The sequence below is a fragment of the Pipra filicauda genome, unplaced genomic scaffold (genome assembly GCF_003945595.2).
Source record: "Pipra filicauda isolate LSUMZ 115617 unplaced genomic scaffold, ASM394559v2 scaffold825_size90780_pilon, whole genome shotgun sequence".
In the NCBI taxonomy this organism is placed as follows: Eukaryota; Metazoa; Chordata; class Aves; order Passeriformes; family Pipridae; genus Pipra; species Pipra filicauda.
This window is the reverse complement of record NW_024105004.1, coordinates 55,836-76,105: the sequence shown is the minus strand read 5'-3', so window position 1 is coordinate 76,105 and position 20,270 is coordinate 55,836. Positions and strand designations below refer to the sequence as shown.

General features: G+C 59.8%; 1 protein-coding gene and 1 long non-coding RNA gene across 3 annotated transcripts; both read right to left on the bottom strand.

Annotated features, from left to right (window-relative positions):
- Positions 1-6,722: 6,722 nt before the first annotated feature.
- Positions 6,723-12,121, bottom strand: LOC113988940 (class I histocompatibility antigen, F10 alpha chain-like). Of its 2 annotated transcripts, none has more exons than XM_039390465.1 (6): positions 10,124-10,203; positions 8,202-8,465; positions 7,720-7,995; positions 7,214-7,486; positions 6,994-7,098; positions 6,723-6,895 (listed from the first exon to the last, which is right to left on the bottom strand). In XM_039390465.1, the coding sequence occupies exons 1-6, from the start codon at positions 10,188-10,190 to the stop codon at positions 6,768-6,770; spliced, it is 1,113 nt and encodes a 370-aa protein (XP_039246399.1). In that variant the 5' UTR covers positions 10,191-10,203; the 3' UTR covers positions 6,723-6,767. The 2 variants fall into 2 exon arrangements, with proteins under 2 accessions (XP_039246399.1, XP_039246398.1); XM_039390464.1 differs by lacking the exon at positions 10,124-10,203 and adding an exon at positions 11,868-12,121 and having other exon boundaries at positions 6,724-6,895.
- Positions 12,122-18,505: 6,384 nt separating this feature from the next.
- LOC120325095 lies at positions 18,506-19,135 on the bottom strand. The gene is made up of 3 exons (XR_005566918.1): positions 19,037-19,135; positions 18,900-18,938; positions 18,506-18,545 (listed from the first exon to the last, which is right to left on the bottom strand). It is a non-coding gene; the product is annotated as an uncharacterized LOC120325095 (long non-coding RNA).
- Positions 19,136-20,270: the final 1,135 nt, after the last annotated feature.

The following is a 20,270-nucleotide window of genomic DNA, read 5'->3' as shown; positions in this document are numbered from 1 at the left end:
CCTGAGCACTCCTCTGCATCGCCCTCTGCTCAACTGCACAGGGAAAGAGGGAAGAGTTGGGAGGAATTGATTTTGCAAGTGGAGTCTTCACAAAACCCCACTTTTTTTTCCAGGCATCTTTGAAGTGGATCATCCAGCAAGAGAGAGGTGCAAATAGCACAGGGAACCTGTGTGCTGAGCAGCAGGTCACTTGTGGGCAGAGCAGCTCTCCTGAGTCTGCCCTGGGGCACAGGGAGCCCTTTGGGACCTCAGAGCTGTCCAGGGTTCAGGCTGAGAGCAATGGGGAGGGTGAGAATTCCTGCCCGGTCATGGAAAGTGCTCTCATTGAGCAGCACAGAGCTGAGCTGAACAAAGTTCCCCCAAAGAAATCCAAAGAATTTGGAGGAGATTGTAAAGCAGCAGAGGATTGACTGAAGGCAGCCCTGCCCTGACTGTGCTGCCTCTCCTGTCCCCTCCCCAGCGAGGGACGCGCAGAGGCCGCCCGGCTCCCCCCAGCCAAGGCCTGCCGGGCCCCGCCAGCAGCGGCTGCTGGCCCAGTCACTTCCAGTCACTCCCAATACGATCCCAGTTGCCCCCAAGGTGGTCCCAGTTGCTCCCAGTCCCCCCCAGGATGGTTCCTTTCCCTCTCAGGGACTCCCAGTCTGAGTCCAGTCTGGCCCCAGGCACTTTCAGTCACTGCCTGGAGGAGGCCATTTGCCCCTGCATGGTCCCAGTTGCTCCCAGGATGATCTCAGCATGTGTCCAGTATGTGTCCCAGTATGGCCCCAGGAACTTGCAGACACTTGCAGTACGAATCCAGTTTGATCCCAGTCATCCCAGTATGGTTGCAGTGCCTCTCACATACTCCCAGGAGTATTGCAGTCACTCCCAGGATGGTCCCAGTATGAGCCCAGCAGGGGCCCAGCTGCTGCCACTCTGATCCCAGTTGCCCCCAGTGTGGTTGCTCCAGGATGGATCAGGAATGGGGACCCCTCTGTGCCCCCCCCTTGTGTCACCCTGTTCTGGGGGAGCTTTGGGGGGACATCTGCACCCCAACACGGCATCCAACGCATCCCAAAGTGTACTGGGATCCCCTGAACCTGGGAATTGAGGGGAACCATGGAAAACCCTTCTCAGAGAGAAAATTGGGTGACCCGAGTCCTGGATGCTTTTTGGAAAGAGGTCTGAACATTTCTTGAAGAATGGAGGGGGGTGACTTTTTTATTCTTGACCTTTCCAGTTCTCCATTTGGGGGCAGGATGTCCTCTGGGCCAATGTTTTGTTCCCTTTGCAGTGAGTGCAGCCTCTGAGGGCTGAGCCCTCTCTGGCTGGGCTTGGCCTCTCCTGCAGAGACTCAGGCCTGGCTGGGCTGCCCCAGGCAGACGCTGCAGGAAGAAGAGCTCAGGCCGCCTGGCTCTGGTGTCCCTGGGGCTCAGCCTGTGCCCCATTGCTGGGCAGGGGCTGAGCCCCACCTCTGCCTCGGGGCCTTGGCCAAAGGGCTGGCAAGGAAGAGGCCCAGCAGCCTTGGGGCCTGCCCAGCTTTCCTCCTCCCTGGGGGCTCTCAGTCCTCCCCTGACACCGTGTGGGCCCAAGGCCTTGCTGGCTTCGGGCTCACGGCCCGCCGGCCCCATCCCAGCGGCCTGACCCCCCTCCTTCCCCTCTCTCCAGCCTCTCCTGCCTTTGCTGGCAAGGGGCCATCCAAGGAAAAGCCCGGTTCTCAGCAATGGCACCTGTGGCACGGCTGCAAGGCTCGAGTGGGCCAGGCAAGAGCAGGAGCAGCGAGAGCCTGAGGAGCCAGGAGATGCCCTGGCTGGGCATCGTGCTGCTGCGGGACGAGCTGACACCTCTGCACAGTCTCTGCCCGTCCCTGCCAGCCGACTTCTGCCCAGGCTCTGGGCACGGGGACGCAGCACTGACAGTTTTCAGCCCCCGCGCTGTTCCACAGAGGCTGTGATGTCACAAGGCCCTTGCCTGGCAGCCAGGAGATGGGCAAGGCAAGGCAAGGACGGAGCCTCGGAGCCACCAGCACGCTGTCCCCAAAGGCTGGGCTGGCACAGAAGCCCAGAGTCCATGAGCTTGGCAGAGACTTGTGAGATCAGCCGGGGTCCAGCCTACGCCCCATCCCCAGCACGTCAAGCAGACCACGGCACTCAGTGCCATGGCCAGTCTTTGCTTAAACACCTCCAGGGACGCTGACTCCACCACCTCCCTGGGCAGCCCATTTCAATACCTAATCCCTGTTTCTCTCCAAAAAGTCCTGCTCCTGTCCCTGACAAACAGCCCCTGACAGGCAGGTCCTCGTGTCCTCTTGTCCTGTCGCCTGTTGCCTCGGAGAAGGGGCTGACCCCCACCTGGCTCCAGCCTCCTGTCAGGAAGTTGTGGACAGGGAGAAGGTCAGCCCCGAGCCTCCTCTTCTCCAGCTTGGAGAAGCCCAGCTCCCTCAGCTGCTCCTCACAGGCCATGCACTGCAGACCCTTGCCCAGCTCCATTGCCCTGCTCTCCACCCACTGCAGCCCCTCAAGGTTCTCCCTGAATTGAGGGGCCCAGAGCTGGACACAGCACTCCAGGGGTGGCCTCACCAGTGCCCAGTCCAGCAGAAGCATCACTGCCCTGCTCCTGCTGCCACACTCTTTCTGATCCAGGCCAGCCTGCCCTTGGCCTTCTTGCCCACCCGGGCACCCGCTGGCTCAGGTTCAGCCTCTGTCCACCAGCACCCCCAGGGCCTCTCCCACGGGGACCCTTTGCAGCTCCTCTGCCCCCGGCCTGGAGCTGCAGGGGGTTCTTGTGGCCAGAGGCCCCAAAGGCACCAAAGGCACTCTTGAACCTCATGCCCACGGGCTCGGCCCAGAGGTCCAGCCTGTCCAGATCCCTCTGCACAGCCTTCCTACCCTCCAGCACATCCACACTGCAAGTCAACTTGGGGTCCTCTGCCAATTTGCTCATGGAAGACTCAATGCCCTCCTGCACATCCCCACGAAAAATGTGCAACAGGACTGGGCCTGTTACCCAACAAGTTCTAGTGCTTGACAAAGGAGCCCACCCAGCAGTGGGGAGAAACTGCTGGCAGGAGATTGAATGGGGGAAATAGACAATGGATGATGGACAAGTTCGGGGCCATGGCCATTTGTTAGAAAAACAAAGTAAAAGTTTAAGGCCTGCCATATTTCAGTGGTCAGAGACCTGGCAGAGAAATCTCTTTTTGAGACCTGGACACCAAGAAGGCAGAATTTCTAAACCACAAAGACCCTTCGAGAAACCAGAGACGAAGACAAAACTAACACAGACAGTTACTGAGGCTCTGTCTATCCAGGGAAAAGACAAGAAAAGGACAAAAACTGTGGACTAAGTATCATGCAAAGTGAGAAATCAAGAGCCAATAGAAGAGAGAATAAGAATTCCTGCAGAGAACTGGTAAGCCAATGGACAGGAATTCCTTTGTCTGCTAAAATGTAGAAATAGTTAAAAGTTTTGAGAACTGATGTACAGGTGTTAGAGAGCAATTCCTGTGTCCCTTCAGTGGTGAATGAAGTAGGGTCACCTCTGGAACCCAACCAACTGCTCAGAGATTTTATTCCCCGGCTTTCACTGACAGTTTCTGGGGACCCAGATGAGACAAAGCAGCGCCGACAGGGCAGAGCAGAGGAATCGTTGGCCCTGCAGCGTGTACCAAAGGAGTTTTGGGGTGATCTTCCAATTCCCTGGTCTGGAGAGTTCACCACGCCTTCTTTTCTGGGAAAAAGAACAGGCCATGAATTTTGGGTCCTTGATTTTAAGGCCTTTTGCCTGCACATAAGGCACAGCAATGGGAAGGACGCAGCGTGAGGCTGAGAGGTTTCTGTCCTGGTTTGTGGGCTTGGGTGAGATTGGGCCAGAATTACAGGACACCTGTAAAATCTGGGCTTTGGGAAAGGTTGGGGAGGGTTGGGAAAGGTGTTCAAAGGGTGGTTTTGCCTGAGGTGTTAAACATGGGAGCGGGTCTATCTTCCCAATTCCCAAGAGAAGAGATCCCAGAAAGCTCCCCTGCAGGTTGTGTTTTAGGGAACAGGAGAAGAGACCGAGGGTAAGGGGTTTCTTTCCTGGAGGGAAGGGCTGTTGTTCACTTGCAGGAGCCCTGAGCTGAAATTGCCAGTCTGACTGCCCAAACTGAACACAGCTGAAGATTCCTGCCAGACAAAAAGGGCCAGCACAGAAAGCTCTTGCTGCCCATGGAGTGCCCAGGGTGGCCCCCCAACTGCATCTGAAACCCAAAGGTTCCAGGCTTTCTTTCCTGGGGGAAAGGCCGTGACATCCCAAAGAGTCCCGTGGCAGACAGGTGGGGCTGCACTGTGGGGGTGTGAGGTGTTGGTTCTTTGGTTTCCAGGGGCTATTCCAGAATGGAGAGGACAGGCTGTGACATCCCAAAGGGGCCCATGGCACAGGGGTGGGGCTGCACTAGGGGCTGTGAGACATTGGTGTTTTGGTTTCCAGCAGCCATTCTGGAATGGAGGGGATAGGCCGTGACATCACAAGAGGGCCCATGGCACAAAGGTGGGGCTTCGCTTTGGGGTTGGAGGGCGTTGGTTCTTTGGTTGCCAGGGCCTATTCTGGAATGGAGAGGACAGGCTGTGACAAGAAGTGCCTGTCAGAACTGCAAAGACGGACGCACAAGAATCTTATGTGGGCATATTCTCTGCTCTGCCCTGCACATCTTTGTGCTGGGGTCAAAACTCAGCCTCTCTGCTTCCCTCTCCTGAGGGACTTGTTCTTAGACATCCCTTTCCCCTACGCTCCTTTCAAAAGCCCTCCTGGCAATTCCCAAGCCTGTACCCAGCTCTCATCCCCTCTCTGTCCTCTTCCCAATCCCCTGGTCAATCCCAAGATCCCAGGACCGGGATCCCAGTTGCTTGGCTGCACTCCCACCTAGTTCCATATGCTGGGCCATGATATCCCAGCACTGGAGCAGCCAGGTCAGCAGGGGCTCTCCCAGCTGGAGCCTGAAATCTTTTCATATCTCTCACAGCTCATCAGGGGATGGGGATCGGGTGATTATCTCTGGCCCTGCCTCTTGCTCCTGTTCTGAGGGCTCTGCTTCCCCTTCATCCCTCACTAACTGAGCTCATTTGGTCTTGGATTTCTTCTGTAGAGGGCAACTGCTACTGGCACAGGTTGTTCCTCTGCAGTTTGAGTGGCCACGGTACCCCTTGGTCTCCTTTCCTCCTCCTCCCCCTGAGGGCACAGGATCTTAATTTCTAAGTTGTAACCTTGTTAAACTAAGAGACTTCAGGTGGAAGTGTGGAAAAGGAAAAGAAACAGCTTTTTATTAACAAAATCTAAATAAACAACAAATGGTGCAACCAAAAACTTTCAGAAGAAACCAAAGTCCCAAATCCCCAGGTGGGGGGGAGAAACTGTCCCGGCAGTTCAAAGCTCTCGCAGCCCCGTGTGCTCGCAGCCAGCAGTGAAGGAGTCCCTGTTCCCAGGGGCAGTCCCCAAAGCAGAACACCTCGCTCCCAGATGGGTCGGGCTCTCTCTCTCTCTCTCTCTCTCTCTCTCTCTCTCGGTCGCTCTCCACGAGGTGTCCCGGGGGGAAAAAACTTCCTCTCAGGAAAAGAGAACAAGGTGGCCAAAACCAGCTCCCGCTCTGTCCGGTCCCGGACAAACCCCAAAAGCCCCCGAACAAAGGACCCCCCGCCCTCCCCGCGGCCACCGCGGTGTCCCCGAGAGCCGCCCTCCCCCCACTGCCCCTGCCCAGCGCCTGCGGCTCCGCTCCAACCCACCCCATCCCGGGAGACACAGATGGCAATGGGGGGGACACTGGGAAACAATTCCAACACCTCTTTTCAAACCTCTGACACCTGCTTCCCAGACATTCCCAAAGAAGGGGCTTCCCGTGGCCTGGAGCCAGGGACCGACCTTTGTATTGAACCAACTCCTGGAGAGACACGTTCCCATCCCTGTCCCCATTCCCATTCCTGGGGTTCCCATCCCTCTCCCCATTAAAACGTCATGATGGGCAAAACCTCTTCGTCCTACACAATCTCCCCGTTACCCGCCGCTTCCTCCCTCCGACTCCCTATCCTGGTCTCCCATGTCCCCATTCCCATTCCCGATGTCCCAATTCCCATTCCTGGTGGTTCCAACCTGCTCCCAATGTCCCCACTCCCATTCCTGGAGTTCCCATGCCCATTCCTGCTGTCCCCAACCTGCTCCCAGTGTCCCCATCCCTGTCCCCAATGTCCCCATCACACTCCCCCCTGTCCCCATTCCTATTCCTGGTTCCCACAGAGGAACTGCCGGATGCCGGAGGAGGGAGCCAGGATTTATTGCCCAAAGCAGGAGATTTTCACACCCAAATTAAAGCCTCAGGAATAATTGTGGTCCTGGGTTTCACATGGGAAAAAGCAGGAAGTTGATCCATCGGGAAGAGCCGCAGGGGGGCCGGGGTGGGTGGGAGCAGCGGGATGAGCTCTGCCAGCAGCTCCAGCCTTTCTACAGGGAGAGGGAAGGGGCGGATCCAGCTCCAGGATTGCTCAGGCTGTGATTCCTGCTGGGATGAGAGCGGGGAAAGGAGTCACCATGTCCCTGTTCCCATCCCAGAGGATGGAGCCAGCTGTGGAGCCCAGGGAGAGTAGGAACTGCTCCGGAATCCCACCTGATCCTGCTCCGTCCATCCCACCCCAATCCCACTCCATCCTTCCCACCCCAATCCCACTCCAGCATCCAGCCCTGATCCCAGCCCACAATTCCACCCGATCCCACTCTGGAATCCTGCCCTGAGCTGGAATCCCCTTCCAATCCCACTCCAGCCATTAGGCCCCCATTCCCCTCTGGAATCCCGGCCTCCATCCTGGGATCCCTGCCCAGAGGATCTGGATCCACACACGCTGCTGGGACTCACTGGTGGGCGCGGGGTTGTATCCATTCCCCTCCCTCTTCCCTATGGAAAGAAAGCGGGATCAGCACCCGTGGCACAGGATCCCCGGAATGCTGCCGGGCGGATCCGTGCCCCTTCCCGACCCCCATCCCGGGAGTTACCGGATCGGAGCTTCCAGACACCAAGGCCAATGATGATGATGATGACGGCAACGATGACGGACACAGTGACCAGCACTGGGGTGGAATTCCAGACGGATTCCGGCTCTGGGAAGGGCAGGAGGGAGAGGAGGGGGAGGGTTACCCCCATCCCGCTGCTCCACACTCCCAAATTCCCCCTTCCCAAATGCCCAGTTCCCACATTGCCCGTTCCCAGCCTCACCCCAGGCGAAGATCCCGGGCTCCGGCATTCCGGCGTGCTCCACCCGGCACCGGTACTGCTCCCGCTCCCCCGGCAGCGCCTCGATCCTGGCCCAGCTGTGGAAGGTGCCGTCGCTGTTGGGAACGATCCCGCCCCACTCCGTCTCCTGATCCCGCAGTTCATCCCCCTTCAGCCAGTTGATCCCGATCATCCCGGGGTAGAATCCGTACGCGTGGCAGGACAACGTCAGGATCCCGTGTTCCTCTTTCCCGGACACATGGACATCGGGGGGCTCTGGAATGGGATAACGGTGAGATCCATCCACGGAATTCCCATGGGAATGGAATTGGAGTGAGATCCATCCACAGAATTCCCACTGGAATGGGACAACAGAGGGATCCATGCATGGAATTCCCATGGGAGTTGGATGACTCAGATTCATCCACAGAATTCCCATGGGAACTCCCGTGTTCCTCAGTTCCACCCTCCCAAATCCCACATTCCCATGGGAATTCTGTCTCCCTCACCTTTGCGCTCCAGCACCTCCCGCCCGTATCCAATGGATTCCCGGAGTTCTTCCGGACAGATGTTCCCCAGGTAATGTGTCCGTCTCTCCGCCACGATCCCATCAGATTCCCATTTCCTCTTGGTGATCTGGGCAGCTCCATCGGCCGCCACGAAGCTCCTGGATCCCAGCTCGAAGGAGATGAAATCCCGCCCGTCGTAGCCGTACCGACTGGATCCACGGACACTCCCGTCGGACAGGAGGTCACAGCCATAAAGCCACTGCACCGTGTGGAGACCTGGGAGGTGGGATCAGATCCATGGAGACCCTGGAATTGTGTCCCAGCCCCACGGAGCCCCATTCCAGCCCTGTGGAGCCCCAGAGTCTGATGGAAACACACAGAGTGTCATCCCAGCCCTTGGAGCACCTTGGATCCACATCCCAGCCCCACAGATCCCATCCCAGCCCCACACATCCCCCCATTCCCCAGCTCCCCCCACTCACCCCCACTCCAGTTGTACCGGCCCCCCGCTCTCTCCAGGTCAGTGGCAGCCATGAGCCGGTTCCTCTCATTGTTCTGGGTCTCTCTATCCCAAAATTCCGGCTCGGCTCCGGCCGCCATCCACGGCGTCAGCGGCTCCGTCCGGCCCCGCTCGCTGTCGTAGCGCCTGAAGGGGATCCCGTCCAGGTATCCAATCTCCACGTACTGAGGGATCCCCGGGCTGGGCTCTGACACCGCCATGTTCACATAACGCAGGGAGTGGAGAACTGGGGGGACACGGAGATTTGGGGGGTCTGGGGGCGTCCATGGGTCAAGGAAAGGGGGAACTGGGGGAGCTGGGAGAGCCGGGAAGGGGGTTTGGGGATCCCAGGGCCAAGGAAAGGAGGGTGTAGGGACTGGGAAAAGTGGGATGGGGCATCCAGGGGTCCCTGTGCCCAGGAAAGGGGGGCCCGGGGGGCCCCAGTAATGAGGAAAATGGGGTCTAGGGTCTGGGAAAGGCAGGAATGGGGGTCCAGGGGATCCCAGAGTCAAGGAAAATGAGGGTCTGGGAGAGATGGGATGGCCGGGAAAGGGGGTGCAGGGGGGTGTTGGTGCAGGATAAGGGGGTTCAATTGGGTCCTGAAACCAGGGATGGAGTTCAGGGGTGTCCCAGTGCCCAGGAATGGGGGTCCTGGGGGTTCCAGTGCTGGATCAGGGGCTGGAGGGGGATTCCCGTGCCTGGATATGGAGGTTCAGGGGGATCCCAGTTCCCAGAAATGGGGGTTCAGGGCGGTTCCCTTCCCAGGAATGGGGTTCAGGGGGTCCCAGTGCTGGATAAGAGCATTTAGGGAAGTCCAGGTGCTGGGGGAGGGGGTGCAGGGGGGTCCCAGTGCCAGGAATGGAAGTTCAGGGGGGTCCCAGTGCCCAGGAATTGCGGTCGAGGGCATTCCCGGTGCCTGGGACCCCCCTGCAGGAAGCACAGGGAGTGGAGAACTGGGGGGGTCACAGAGACTGGAGGGTTTGGGAGATCCAAAGGTCAAGGAAGTGAAACTGGGAGAGCTGGGAAGGGTCCAAGGTTCAAGGAAAGGGGGGGTTGGGACTGGGAGAGGCGGGATAGGGGATCCAGGGGGTCCCTGTGCCCAGGAAAGGGGGATCCAGTGGTCCCCGGTGTTGAGGAAAGTGGGGGCTGGGAAAGGCAGGAATGGGGGTCCAGGGGGTCTCAGGGTCAAGGAAAAGGGAGGATGAGGGGGCTGGGAGAGATGGGAATGGCAGGAAAAGGAGCAGAGGAGGGTATTTGTTGAGGATAAGGGGGTTCAGAGGGGTCTCGGTGCTGCGGATGGGGGTCCAGGGGGGTTCCTGTGCCCAAGAATGGGGGTTCAAGGGGGTTCCCATACTCAGAAATGGGGGTTCAAGGGGGTTCCCATACTCAGAAATGGGGGTTCAGGGGGGTTCCCTTGCCCAGGAAGAAGGGTTAAAGGGGTCCTGGTGCCAGATAAGGGGGTTCAGGGGGGTCGCAGTGCTGTGGGAGGGGGTGCAGGCGGGTCCACGTGCCCGGGAATGGAGGGGGGGGGGGGAGATTCCCGTGCTCAGGAATGGGGGCTCAGGAGAATCTCGGTGCCCAGGAATGGAAACTAGGGGGTCCCGCTGCCGAATAAGGGGCTTTAGGGGGGTCTCAGTGCTGCGGGAGGGGGTGCAGGGGGGTCCAAGTTCCCAGGAATGGAGGTGGGAGGGATTCCAGTGCTCGGGAATTGGGGTTCGGGGGGGTCTCGGTGCCCAGGAATGGAAATTGGGGGGTCCCGGTGCCGGGTAAGGAGGTTTAAGGGGGTCCCGGTGCGGAGAGAAAGTTTGCAAGGGGGGTCCCGGTGCCCGGAAATGGAGGTTCAGGGAAGTGCCGGTGCCCGGCAATAAAGGCTGAGGAGTTGCCCGTTCCGGGGGTCCCACTTACCCTCGGGCTGCCCCCCCGAGACCCCCAGGAGCGCCAGGAGCGCCCCCAGCCCCAGCGCTGGAGCCATCGCGCTGCTCCGCTGGCCCCGCCCACACAGCAGCGTCCGGCGCCGCTACTTCTTCTCCACCAATGGCAACCCGACTGGGCCCTGACGTCACCGGTCACCGGGCAGATCCCGGCGCCGCAGGTTGGGAGACGCGACAGTGCCCGAGGCAGCGCGGGGGAGGGGAGGGGACGGGGGAATTCCTGGGAACTGACCGGAATGTCCTTTGGGAGCCCTGCTGGGACCGCCCTGAGTCCTCCTGAGACCCTCTGCAACCCTCCGCGGCCACGGCTTGCGTGGGCTCCAGGGGGTCTCAAAGTCAAGGCTCTGCCCGGAGCCGAGCTGGCCAGGGAGCGCCCACCGGGGGGATTTAAGGCAGTGCCAGCGTTTCGGTCCTGTCCAGCCCAGCCGGTGTTGGCCAGGGGCCCGTGCTGGCTGCTGGCCCCGCTCCTCGCTCCGTCCCGCTCGTGTCCCACCTCCCTGCTCTGCTGCTCGGCTCGGATCCGCTCTGCTCCCCACCCGCTTCCCTCCAGCGCTGCTTCCCTGCCTGCCCGAGCCTGACTGCACCCGCTTCTCTCCCTGGGCTGGCAACCTTTCTGCACTTTCCTTTGGCAGCCTTTCCTTTTCCTCATCTCTCCCTCTTCTCCTCCCCCCCTCGCTTTTACCGTTCCTTATTGGCACAAATAAAGTCAGTTGTGCGTGTGAGACCCAACATTTGGAGGTTTGGGCCTTAATCTCGCCCTGGAAGGAATCATCTAAAAGAAGCAGGTTGCAGCACCTGCCCGGTCTGTAACAGGGTCCCAGGGTCAGGGGAAGGGGGGGGAGGGCACTGGGAGAGGTGGGATGGAGATTCAGGGGGTCCCTGTGCCCAGGAAAAGGGGGGTCCAGTGGTCCCCGGTGTTGAGGAAAGTGGGGTCTGGAAAAGGCAGGAAAGGGGGTGCAGGGGGTCCCAGGGTCAAGGAAAAGGGAGGATCAGGGAGCTGGGAGAGGCGGGATTGACAGGAAAAGGGGCACAGGGGGGTATTTGTTGAGGATAAGGGGGTTCAGAGGGGTCCTGGTGCCAGGGATGGGGGTCCAGGGGGGTTCCCGAGCCGAAGAATGGGGGTTCAGGGGGGTCCCAGGACTCAGGACTGGGGCTCCAGAGGCGTCCCTGTGCCCGGGAATGGAGGTTGAGGGAGGTTCCCATGCCCGGGAACGGGTGTTCAAGGGGGTCTCGGTGCCCAGGAATGGAAATGAGGCGGCCCCGGTGCCGCATAGGGAGGTTTAAGGGGGTCCCGGTGCTGACGGAGAGACTGCAGGGGGGTCCCGGTACCCAAAAATGGAAGTTCAGGGGGGTCCCGGTGCCCAGGAGTGGGTGTTCACGGGGGTTTCCTTCCGGGAATGGGGGCTCAGGGGGTTCCCGTGCCCAGCAATCGGGATTCAGGGGGTCCCGGTGCTGAGGGAGAGGGTGCAGGGGGGTCCCAGTGCCCGGAAATGGAAGTTCAGGGGGGTCCCGGTGCCTGAGAATGGGTGTTCAGGGGGGTCTCCTTCCCGGAATGGGGGCTCAGGGGGTTCCCGTGCCCACCACTCGGGATTCAGGGGGTCCCGGTGCGGAGGGAGAGGGTGCAGGGGGGTCCCGGTGCCCGGAAATGGAGGTTCAGGGAAGTGCCGGTGCCCGGGAATAAAGGCTGAGGAGTTGCCCGTTCCGGGGGTCCCACTTACCCTTCGGCTGCCCCCCCGAGACCGCCAAGACCCCCAGGAGCGCCAGGAGCGCCCCCAGCCCCAGCGCTGGAGCCATCGCGCTGCTCCGCTGGCCCCGCTGGGCGCAGTTCGGGAGACGCGAAAGCGAAAGTGGCCGAGGGAGCGCGGGGGGCGGGCCCGGGGGAATTGCCGGGAATGCCCCGGGATCCCCTTCGGGACCCCTCCCGGCACCGGCCCGGGTCCCCCCGCCACCCCCGGGCCCCCTGGACGGGCCCGAGCGGCGGGACCCCCGGGCCGGGCCGAGCTGAACTCGCGGGCCCTGCGCTTAAACTCGGCCTTAAAGGCGCCGCTTTGGGGCCAAAGCGGGGGAAGCGCCGCGATCAGCGGATGCCGCGGGGGCGGGGGGCGATCGCCCTGGGCCAGTGCCCGCCCTGGGCAGCCCCCACTGCCCCCCGCAGGGGTCCCGGGGTCAAGGCAAAGGGGGGCTCCCAAACCCCTGCCATGGGGGAGCGGGAGCTGGGGCAGGAGCTCCGTGGGGAGAGAAAAGGGGGGGACAGCGGGATGGGGGTCCCGGGGGGGCACACACGCTCCGGGGGGGACACACGACCCCCGGGGACCCCGCTCAGCTCCTCCCGCAGGCAGAGGCCGAGCCCCAGCCCAGGGAGACGAAGGCAAAGACGGAGCCCCGACCCCCGTCAGCATCTTGGGGGGGCGGGGGGGGCAGGACCCGGGAAACGGCGGCGGCTGCTGGGAAGGGACCGGGACGGACTGGGATGGACTGGGACAGACTGGGGTGGACTGGGACGGACTGGAATGGACTGGGACAGATTGGGACAGACTGGGATGGACTGGGACACCGGGATCACAAGGACCAGGACCCAGCAGGACCCCCCAGGAGCAGGATCTGAGCACACTGGGACCCTCCAGGACCAGAACTGGGGCAACAGGGATCATACTGGGAACGTGTTGGGACCACACTATAGGCTACTGGAAGCAAATGGGAGCATGCTGGAGGCCACATGGTGTATACTTGGATATATTGAGAGAGACTGGGATCCTACTGGCAGAAACTGGAACCTCATTGGGGCAACTGGATGTGCCTGGGAATGACTATGAGCCTGCTGTGGGCTCTACTGGGCTATACTGGGAGTGTCTGTAACCATAGTGGGGGGGACTGGGACCACACTGGGAGCAACTGGGATCATGTGGAGGGGAACTGGGACCATACTGGGGATGATTGGAAGTGTCTGTGAGTAACACGGTTCATGCTGGAAGTATTGGGAAACTGGGAAACTGAGAATGAGTGGGACTCACTGGGGGAAACTGGGAGAGGCTGGGGCTAACAGGGATCATGCTGGGACTGAGTGGGAGCATGCTGGGGGTGACTGGGATACACTGCCTAAAGCCCCTCTGTGTGGCCCCACAACCAGCAGTGCTGATGAGACCCTTGGAGCTCTCTGGGGCCGCAGCAGCTGCAGGGACTCTGCTCCAGCACGGGCTTCCCACGGGCTCACATCCTTCTTTGTGGGCATCCCCTGCTCCGCCATGGGCTCCTCCTTGGGCTGCAGGGGAATCTCAGCTCCAGGCCTGGAGCACCTCCTGCCCCTCCTCCTGCACTGCCCTGGTCACTCCCACTATCATCCCGGTCACTCCCAGTCACTCCCAATAGGATCCCAGTTGCCCCCAAGGTGGTCCCAGTTGCTCACAGTCCCCCCCCACAATGGTTCCTTTCCCTCTCAGGGACTCCCAGTCTGAGTCCAGTCTGGCCCCAGGCACTTTCAGTCACTGCCTGGAGCAGGTCATTTGCCCCTGCATGGTCCCAGTTGCTCCCAGGATGATCTCAGTATGTGTCCAGTATGTGTCCCAGTATGGCCCCAGGAACTTGCAGACACTTGCAGTATGAATCCAGTTTGATCCCAGTCATCCCCAGTATGGTTGCAGTCCCTCTCACATAGTCCCAGGAGTATTGAAGTCACTCCCAGTATGGTCCCAGTATGAGCCCAGCAGGGGCCCAGCTGCTCTCACTCTGATCCCAGTTGCCCCCAGTGTGGTTGCTCCAGGATGGATCAGGAATGGGGACCCCTCTGTGCCCCCCCCTTGTGTCACCCTGTTCTGGGGGACCTTTGGGGTGACATCTGCACCCCAACACAGCATCCAACGCATCCCAAAGTGTACTGGGACCCCCTTGAACCTGGGAATTGAGGGGAACCATGGAAAACCCTTCTCAGAGAGAAAATTGGGTGACCCGAGTCCTGGATGCTTTTAGGAAAGAGGTCTGAACATTTCTTGAAGAATGGAGGGGGGTGACTTTTTTATTCTTGACCTTTCCAGTTCTCCATTTGGGGGCAGGATGTCCTCTGGGCCAATGTTTTGTTCCCTTTGCAGTGAGTGCAGCCTCAGAGGGCTGAGCCCTCTCTGGCTGGGCTTGGCCTCTCCTGCAGAGACTCAGACCTGGCTGGGCTGCCCCAGGCAGACGCTGCAGGAAGAAGAGCTCAGGCCGCCTGGCTCTGGTGTCCCTGGGGCTCAGCCTGTGCCCCATTGCTGGGCAGGGGCTGAGCCCCATCTCTGCCTCGGGGCCTTGGCCAAAGGGCTGGCAAGGAAGAGGCCCAGCAGCCTTGGGGCCTGCCCAGCTTTCCTCCTCCCTGGGGGCTCTCAGTCCTCCCCTGACACCGTGTGGGCCCAAGGCCTTGCTGGCTTCGGGCTCACGGCCCGCCGGCACCATCCCAGCGGCCTGACCCCCCTCCTTCCCCTCTCTCCAGCCTCTCCTGCCTTTGCTGGCAAGGGGCCATCCAAGGAAAACCCTGGTTCTCAGCAATGGCACCTGTGGCACGGCTGCAAGGCTCGAGTGGGCCAGGCAAGAGCAGGAGCAGCGAGAGCCTGAGGAGCCAGGAGATGCCCTGGCTGGGCATCGTGCTGCTGCGGGACGAGCTGACCCCTCTGCACAGTCTCTGCCCGTCCCTGCCAGCCGACTTCTGCCCAGGCTCTGGGCACGGGGACGCAGCACTGACAGTTTTCAGCCCCCGCGCTGTTCCACAGAGGCTGTGATGTCACAAGGCCCTTGCCTGGCAGCCAGGAGATGGGCAAGGCAAGGCAAGGACGGAGCCTCGGAGCCACCAGCATGCCGTCCCCAAAGGCTGGGCTGGCACAGAAGCCCAGAGTCCATGAGCTTGGCAGACACTTGTGAGATCAACCGGCGTCCAGCCTACGCCCCATCCCCAGCACGTCAAGCAGACCACGGCACTCAGTGCCATGACCAGTCTTTGCTTAAACAGAGAACTTGTAAGCCAAGGGACAGGAATTCTTTTGTCTGCTAAAATGTAAAAAGAGTTAAAGGTTTTGAGAACTGATGTACAGGTGTTAGAGAGCAATTGCTGTGTCCCTTCAGCGCTGAATGAAGTAGGGTCACCTCTGGAACCCAACCAACTGCTCAGAGATTTTATTCCCCAGCTTTCACTGACAGTTTCTGGGGACCCAGAAGAGACAAAGCAGCGCCGACAGGGCAGAGCAGAGGAATCGTTGGCCCTGCAGCGTGTACCAAAGGAGTTTTGGGGAGATCTTCCAGTTCCCTGGTCTGGAGAGTTCACCATGCCTTCTTTTCTGGGAAAAAGAACAGGCCATGAATTTTGGGTGCTTGATTTTAAGGCCTTTTGCCTGCACATAAGGCACAGCAATGGGAAGGACGCAGCGTGAGGCTGAGAGGTTTCTGTTCTGGTTTGTGGGCTTGGGTGAGATTGGGCCAGAATTACAGGACACCTGTAAAATCTGGGCTTTGGGAAAGGTTGGGGAGGGTTGGGAAAGGTGTTCAAAGGGTGGTTTTGCCTGAGGTGTTAAACATGGGAGTGGGTCTGTCTTCCCAATTCCCAAGAGAAGAGATCCCAGAAAGCTCCCCTGCAGGTTGTGTTTTAGGGAACAGGAGAAGAGACCGAGGGTAAGGGGGTTCTTTCCTGGAGGGAAGGGCTGTCGTTCACTTGCAGGAGCCCTGTGCTGAAATTGCCAGTCTGACTGCCCAAACTGAACACAGCTGAAGATTCCTGCCAGACAAAAAGGGCCAGCACAGAAAGCTCTTGCTGCCCATGGAGTGCCCAGGGTGGCCCCCCAACTGCATCTGAAACCCAAAGGTTCCAGGCTTTCTTTCCTGGGGGAAAGGCCATGACATCCCAAAGAGTCCCGTGGCAGACAGGTGGGGCTGCACTGTGGGGGTGTGAGGTGTTGGTTCTTTGGTTGCCAGGGGCTATTCCAGAATGGAGAGGACAGGCTGTGACATCACAAAGGGGCCCATGGCACAGGGGTTGGGCTGCACTGGGGGCTGTGAGACATTGGTGTTTTGGTTTCCAGCAGCCATTCTGGAATGGAGGGGATAGGCTGTGACATCACAAGAGGGCCCATGGCACAAAGGTGGGGCTTCACTCTGGGGTTGTAGGGCGTTGGTTCTTTGGTTGCCAGGGCCCATTCTGGAATGGAGAGGACAGGCTGTGACACCACAAAGGAGCCCTTGGCACATGGATGGGGTTGAACTGTCACATGGTGGGGGCTTGGTTCTTTGGTTTCCAGAGGCCATTCCAGAATGGAGAGGATAGGCCAGAATGGATAGGACAACAAAAGGGCCCAAAGCACATGGGTTGATCTGCACTATAGTGTGGGGTGTTGGTTCTTTGGTTACAAGGACTTATTCTGGAATGGAGGGGACAGACTGTGACAAGAAGTGCCTGTCAGAACTGCAAAGAATCTTATGTGGGCACAAGAATCTTATGTGGACATATTCTCTGCTCTGCCCTGCACACCTTTGTGCTGGAGTCAAAACTCAGCCTCTCCGTTTCCCTCTCCTGAGGGACTTGTTCTTAGACATCCCTTTCCCCTGCGCTCCTTTCAAAAGCCCTCCTGGTAATTCTCAAGCCTGTACCCGGCTCTCATCCCCTCTCTGTCCTCTTCCCAATCCCCTGGTCAATCCCAAGATCCCAGGACAGGGATTCCAGTTGCTTGGCTGCACTCCCACCTAGTTCCATATGGTGGCCCATGATATCCCAGCGCTGGAGCAGCCAGGTCAGCAGGGGCTCTCCCAGCTGGAGCCTGAAATCTTTTCACATCTCTCACAGCTCAGCCGGGGATGGGGATCGGGTGATTATCTCTGGCCCTGCCTCTTGCTCCTGTTCTGAGGGCTCTGCTTCCCCTTCATCCCTCACTAACTGAGCTGATTTGGTCTTGGATTTCTTCTGTAGAGGGGCAGCTGCTACTGGCAAGGGTTGTTCCTCTGCAGTTTGAGTGGCCACGGTACCTCTTGGTCTCCTTTCCTCCTCCTCCCCCTGAGGGCACTGGGTCTTAGTTTAACAAGATTACAACTTAGAAATTAAGAGACTTCAGGTGGAAGTGTGGAAAAGGAAAAGAAACAGCTTTTTATTAACAAAATCTGAATAAACAACAAATGGTGCAACCAAAAACTTTGAGAAGAAACCAAACAAAGTCCCAAATCCCCAGGTGGGGGGGAGAAACTGTCCCGGCAGTTCAAAGCTCTCGCAGCCCCGTGTGCTCGCAGCCAGCAGTGAAGGAGTCCCTTTTCCCAGGGGCAGTCCCCAAAGCAGAACACCTCGCTCCCAGATGGGTCGGGCTCTCTCTCTCTCTCTCTCTCTCTCTCTCTCTCTCTCGGTCGCTCTCCACGAGGTGTCCCGGTGGGAAAAAACTTCCTCTCAGGAAAAGAGAACAAGGTGGCCAAAACCAGCTCCCGCTCTGTCCGGTCCCGGACAAACCCCAAAAGCCCCCGAACAAAGGACCCCCCGCCCTCCCCGCGGCCACCGCGGTGTCCCCGAGAGCCGCCCTCCCCCCACTGCCCCTGCCCAGCGCCTGCGGCTCCGCTCCAACCCACCCCATCCCGGGAGACACAGATGGCAATGGGGGGGACACTGGGAAACAATTCCAACACCTCTTTTCAAACCTCTGACACCTGCTTCCCAGACATTCCCAAAGAAGGGGCTTCCCGTGGCCCCGAGCCAGGGACCGACCTTTGTATTGAACCAACTCCTGGAGAGACACGTTCCCATCCCTGTCCCCATTCCCATTCCTGGGGTTCCCATCCCTGTCCCCATTCCCATTCCTGGGGTTCCCATCCCTCTCCCCATTCCAATTCCTGGGGTTCCCATCCCTGTCCCCATTCCAATTCCTGGGGTTCCCATCCCTCTCCCCATTCCCACTTCCTGCTGTGCCAACCTGCTCCCAGTGTCCCCGTTCCTGTCCCCACTATCCCTATCCTGGTCTCCCATGTCCCCATTCCCAGTGTCCCAATTCCCATTCCTGGTGACTCCAACCTGCTCCCAATGTCCCCATTCCCATTCCTGGAGTTCCCATTCCCATTCCTGCTGTCCCCAACGTGCTCCCAGTGTCCCCATCCCTGTCCCCAATGTCCCCATCCCAATCCCCCCTGTCCCCATTCCCATTCCTGGTTCCCACAGAGGAACTGCCGGATGCCAGAGGAGGGAGCCAGGATTTATTGCCCAAAGCAGGAGATTTTCACACCCAAATTAAAGCCTCTGGAATAATTGTGGTCCTGGGTTTCACATGGGAAAAAGCAGGAAGTTGATCCATCAGGAAGAGCCGCAAGGGGGCCAGGCTGGGTGGGAGCAGCGGGATGAGCTCTGTCAGCAGCTCCTGCCTTTCCACAGGGAGAGGGAAGGGGCAGATCCAGCTCCAGGATCGCTCAGGCTGTGATTCCTGCTGGGATGAGAGTGGGGAAAGGAGTCACCCTGTCCCTGTTCCCATCCCAGGGGATGGAGCCGACTGTGGACCCCAGGGAGAGTAGGAACTGCTCTGGAATCCCACCTGATCCTGCTCGGTCCATCCCACCCCAATCCCACTCCGTCCATCCCACCCCAATCCCACTCCAGAATCCAGCCCTGATCCCAGTCCACAATTCCACCTGAGCCCACTCTGGAATCCTACCCTGAGCTGGAATCCCCTTCCAATCCCGCTCCAGCCATTAGGCCCCCATTCCCCTCTGGAATCCCGGCCTCCATCCTGGGATCCCTGCCCAGAGGATCTGGATCCACACACGCTGCTGGGACTCACTGGTGGGCGCGGGGTCGTATCCATTCTCCTCCCTCTTCCCTATGGAAAGAAAGCGGGATCAGCACCCGTGGCACAGGATCCCCGGAATGCTGCCGGGCGGATCCGTGCCCCTTCCCGACCCCCATGCCGGGAGTTACCGGATCGGAGCTTCCAGACACCGACTCCCAGGAGGCCGATGATGATGATGATGGCAGCGATGACGGACACAGTGTCCTAGTTAGAACAGCTGGGACCGATTCCTCACTGGATGGGTGTAGCCCAAAACTGTGGATTCTCTGGCCTTCGATGCCATTTTCCCAGGAACTGTTGTCAGGAGAGGCCTGCCAGGTGGGGGGGATGTCCTGAGCACCCTCATAGCCTTTTATGGACTGAGCATCCTCATATCCTTTTATGGAATTGCCCGCTCTGAGGGGAGGACTGATCATCCTTTTATGGAATTGCCCGCTGTGAGGGGAGGACTGGGCATTCCTGCCTGAACTGGAGAATATATAAACCTGGAGTTTCAGAACCTTTTTACCAGTCGTGGGATCCAGAGGAGGACTGCAGCTCACCGCTCTCAACCAGCCTGAGACCACCCCCCTCAACTGGACTGCAACCACCACTTTTGACCAGACTGCAACAGCTCTCCCACCAGCAGGTTTTTTTCCCCTCTCCCTTTACTTTGGACTCGGGGGGGCCCAAAGAAAACCACTCTGTTCAGGTCCCAGGGTGCTGGGTTCTACATTTGGGTTTTGTGGATTAAAACCAATTGCTTGTCTGTATAATCAGACTTATTGGGCAAGGGGGGCCCAAGGGGGGCCCAAGGGGGGCCCAAGGGGGGCCCAAGGGGGCTGGGCCAGGGGGGGAAGGGCTGCAGGGGGTGGATCCCGGAGGAGGAAACTCGCCAAAAGCGGCGGCCCAGCCGAGGGAGGAGCCGAGCGGGAGCACAAAGAAGAGCAGCCCAAAGGTCCTGGCGGTGGCTCCGCAATGGCGGGGGGGGCAAGAGCGGTTTGGGGGCCCCCCGTGAGAGCCGGGGGGGAACCCCGGTAGCCGCGGAGTGGGGAGAGCGGAGAGGGGCGATCCCGGAGCTGGGGGACCCCCGGAATGCTGGAGGGGGGGAGCAGAGAGGGAGCGCCGGGCCCCTTAAGCGGGGGTCCCGGAGAGGGGGAAGGCCTTGGAGTGTGGAGAGGAGGGGGGGCCTTGAGGCGGGGTGGGAGCCGAGAGCGCCAAGAGGTTTGCGAGGGTGGGAGGCGAGAGAGGAGGGCCGGCCGGCCCCGGGAGGCAGAGTGGGGAGAAGTGAGCCCTGGGACCCCCCTGGCAACACTAAAGGGGACCCCAGAGAGTGGGAAGCCCCCGGAGCCGCGGGACCCCCGGCAGTCCGGAGAAGGGGGA

What these genes read in the sequence shown, in the direction of transcription:
- LOC113988940 (XM_039390464.1), bottom strand. Translation starts at nt 11,943, where the DNA reads ATGGCTCCAGCGCTGGGGCTGGGGGCGCTCCTGGCGCTCCTGGGGGTC. An exon ending in GCCCGGGATCTTCGCCTGGG is followed by an intron (nt 7,099 to 7,213) that starts GTGAGGCTGGGA and finishes TGCCCTTCCCAG; the next exon opens with AGCCGGAATCCGTCTGGAAT. An exon ending in TGTCTGGAAGCTCCGATCCG is followed by an intron (nt 6,896 to 6,993) that starts GTAACTCCCGGG and finishes TTCTTTCCATAG; the next exon opens with GGAAGAGGGAGGGGAATGGA.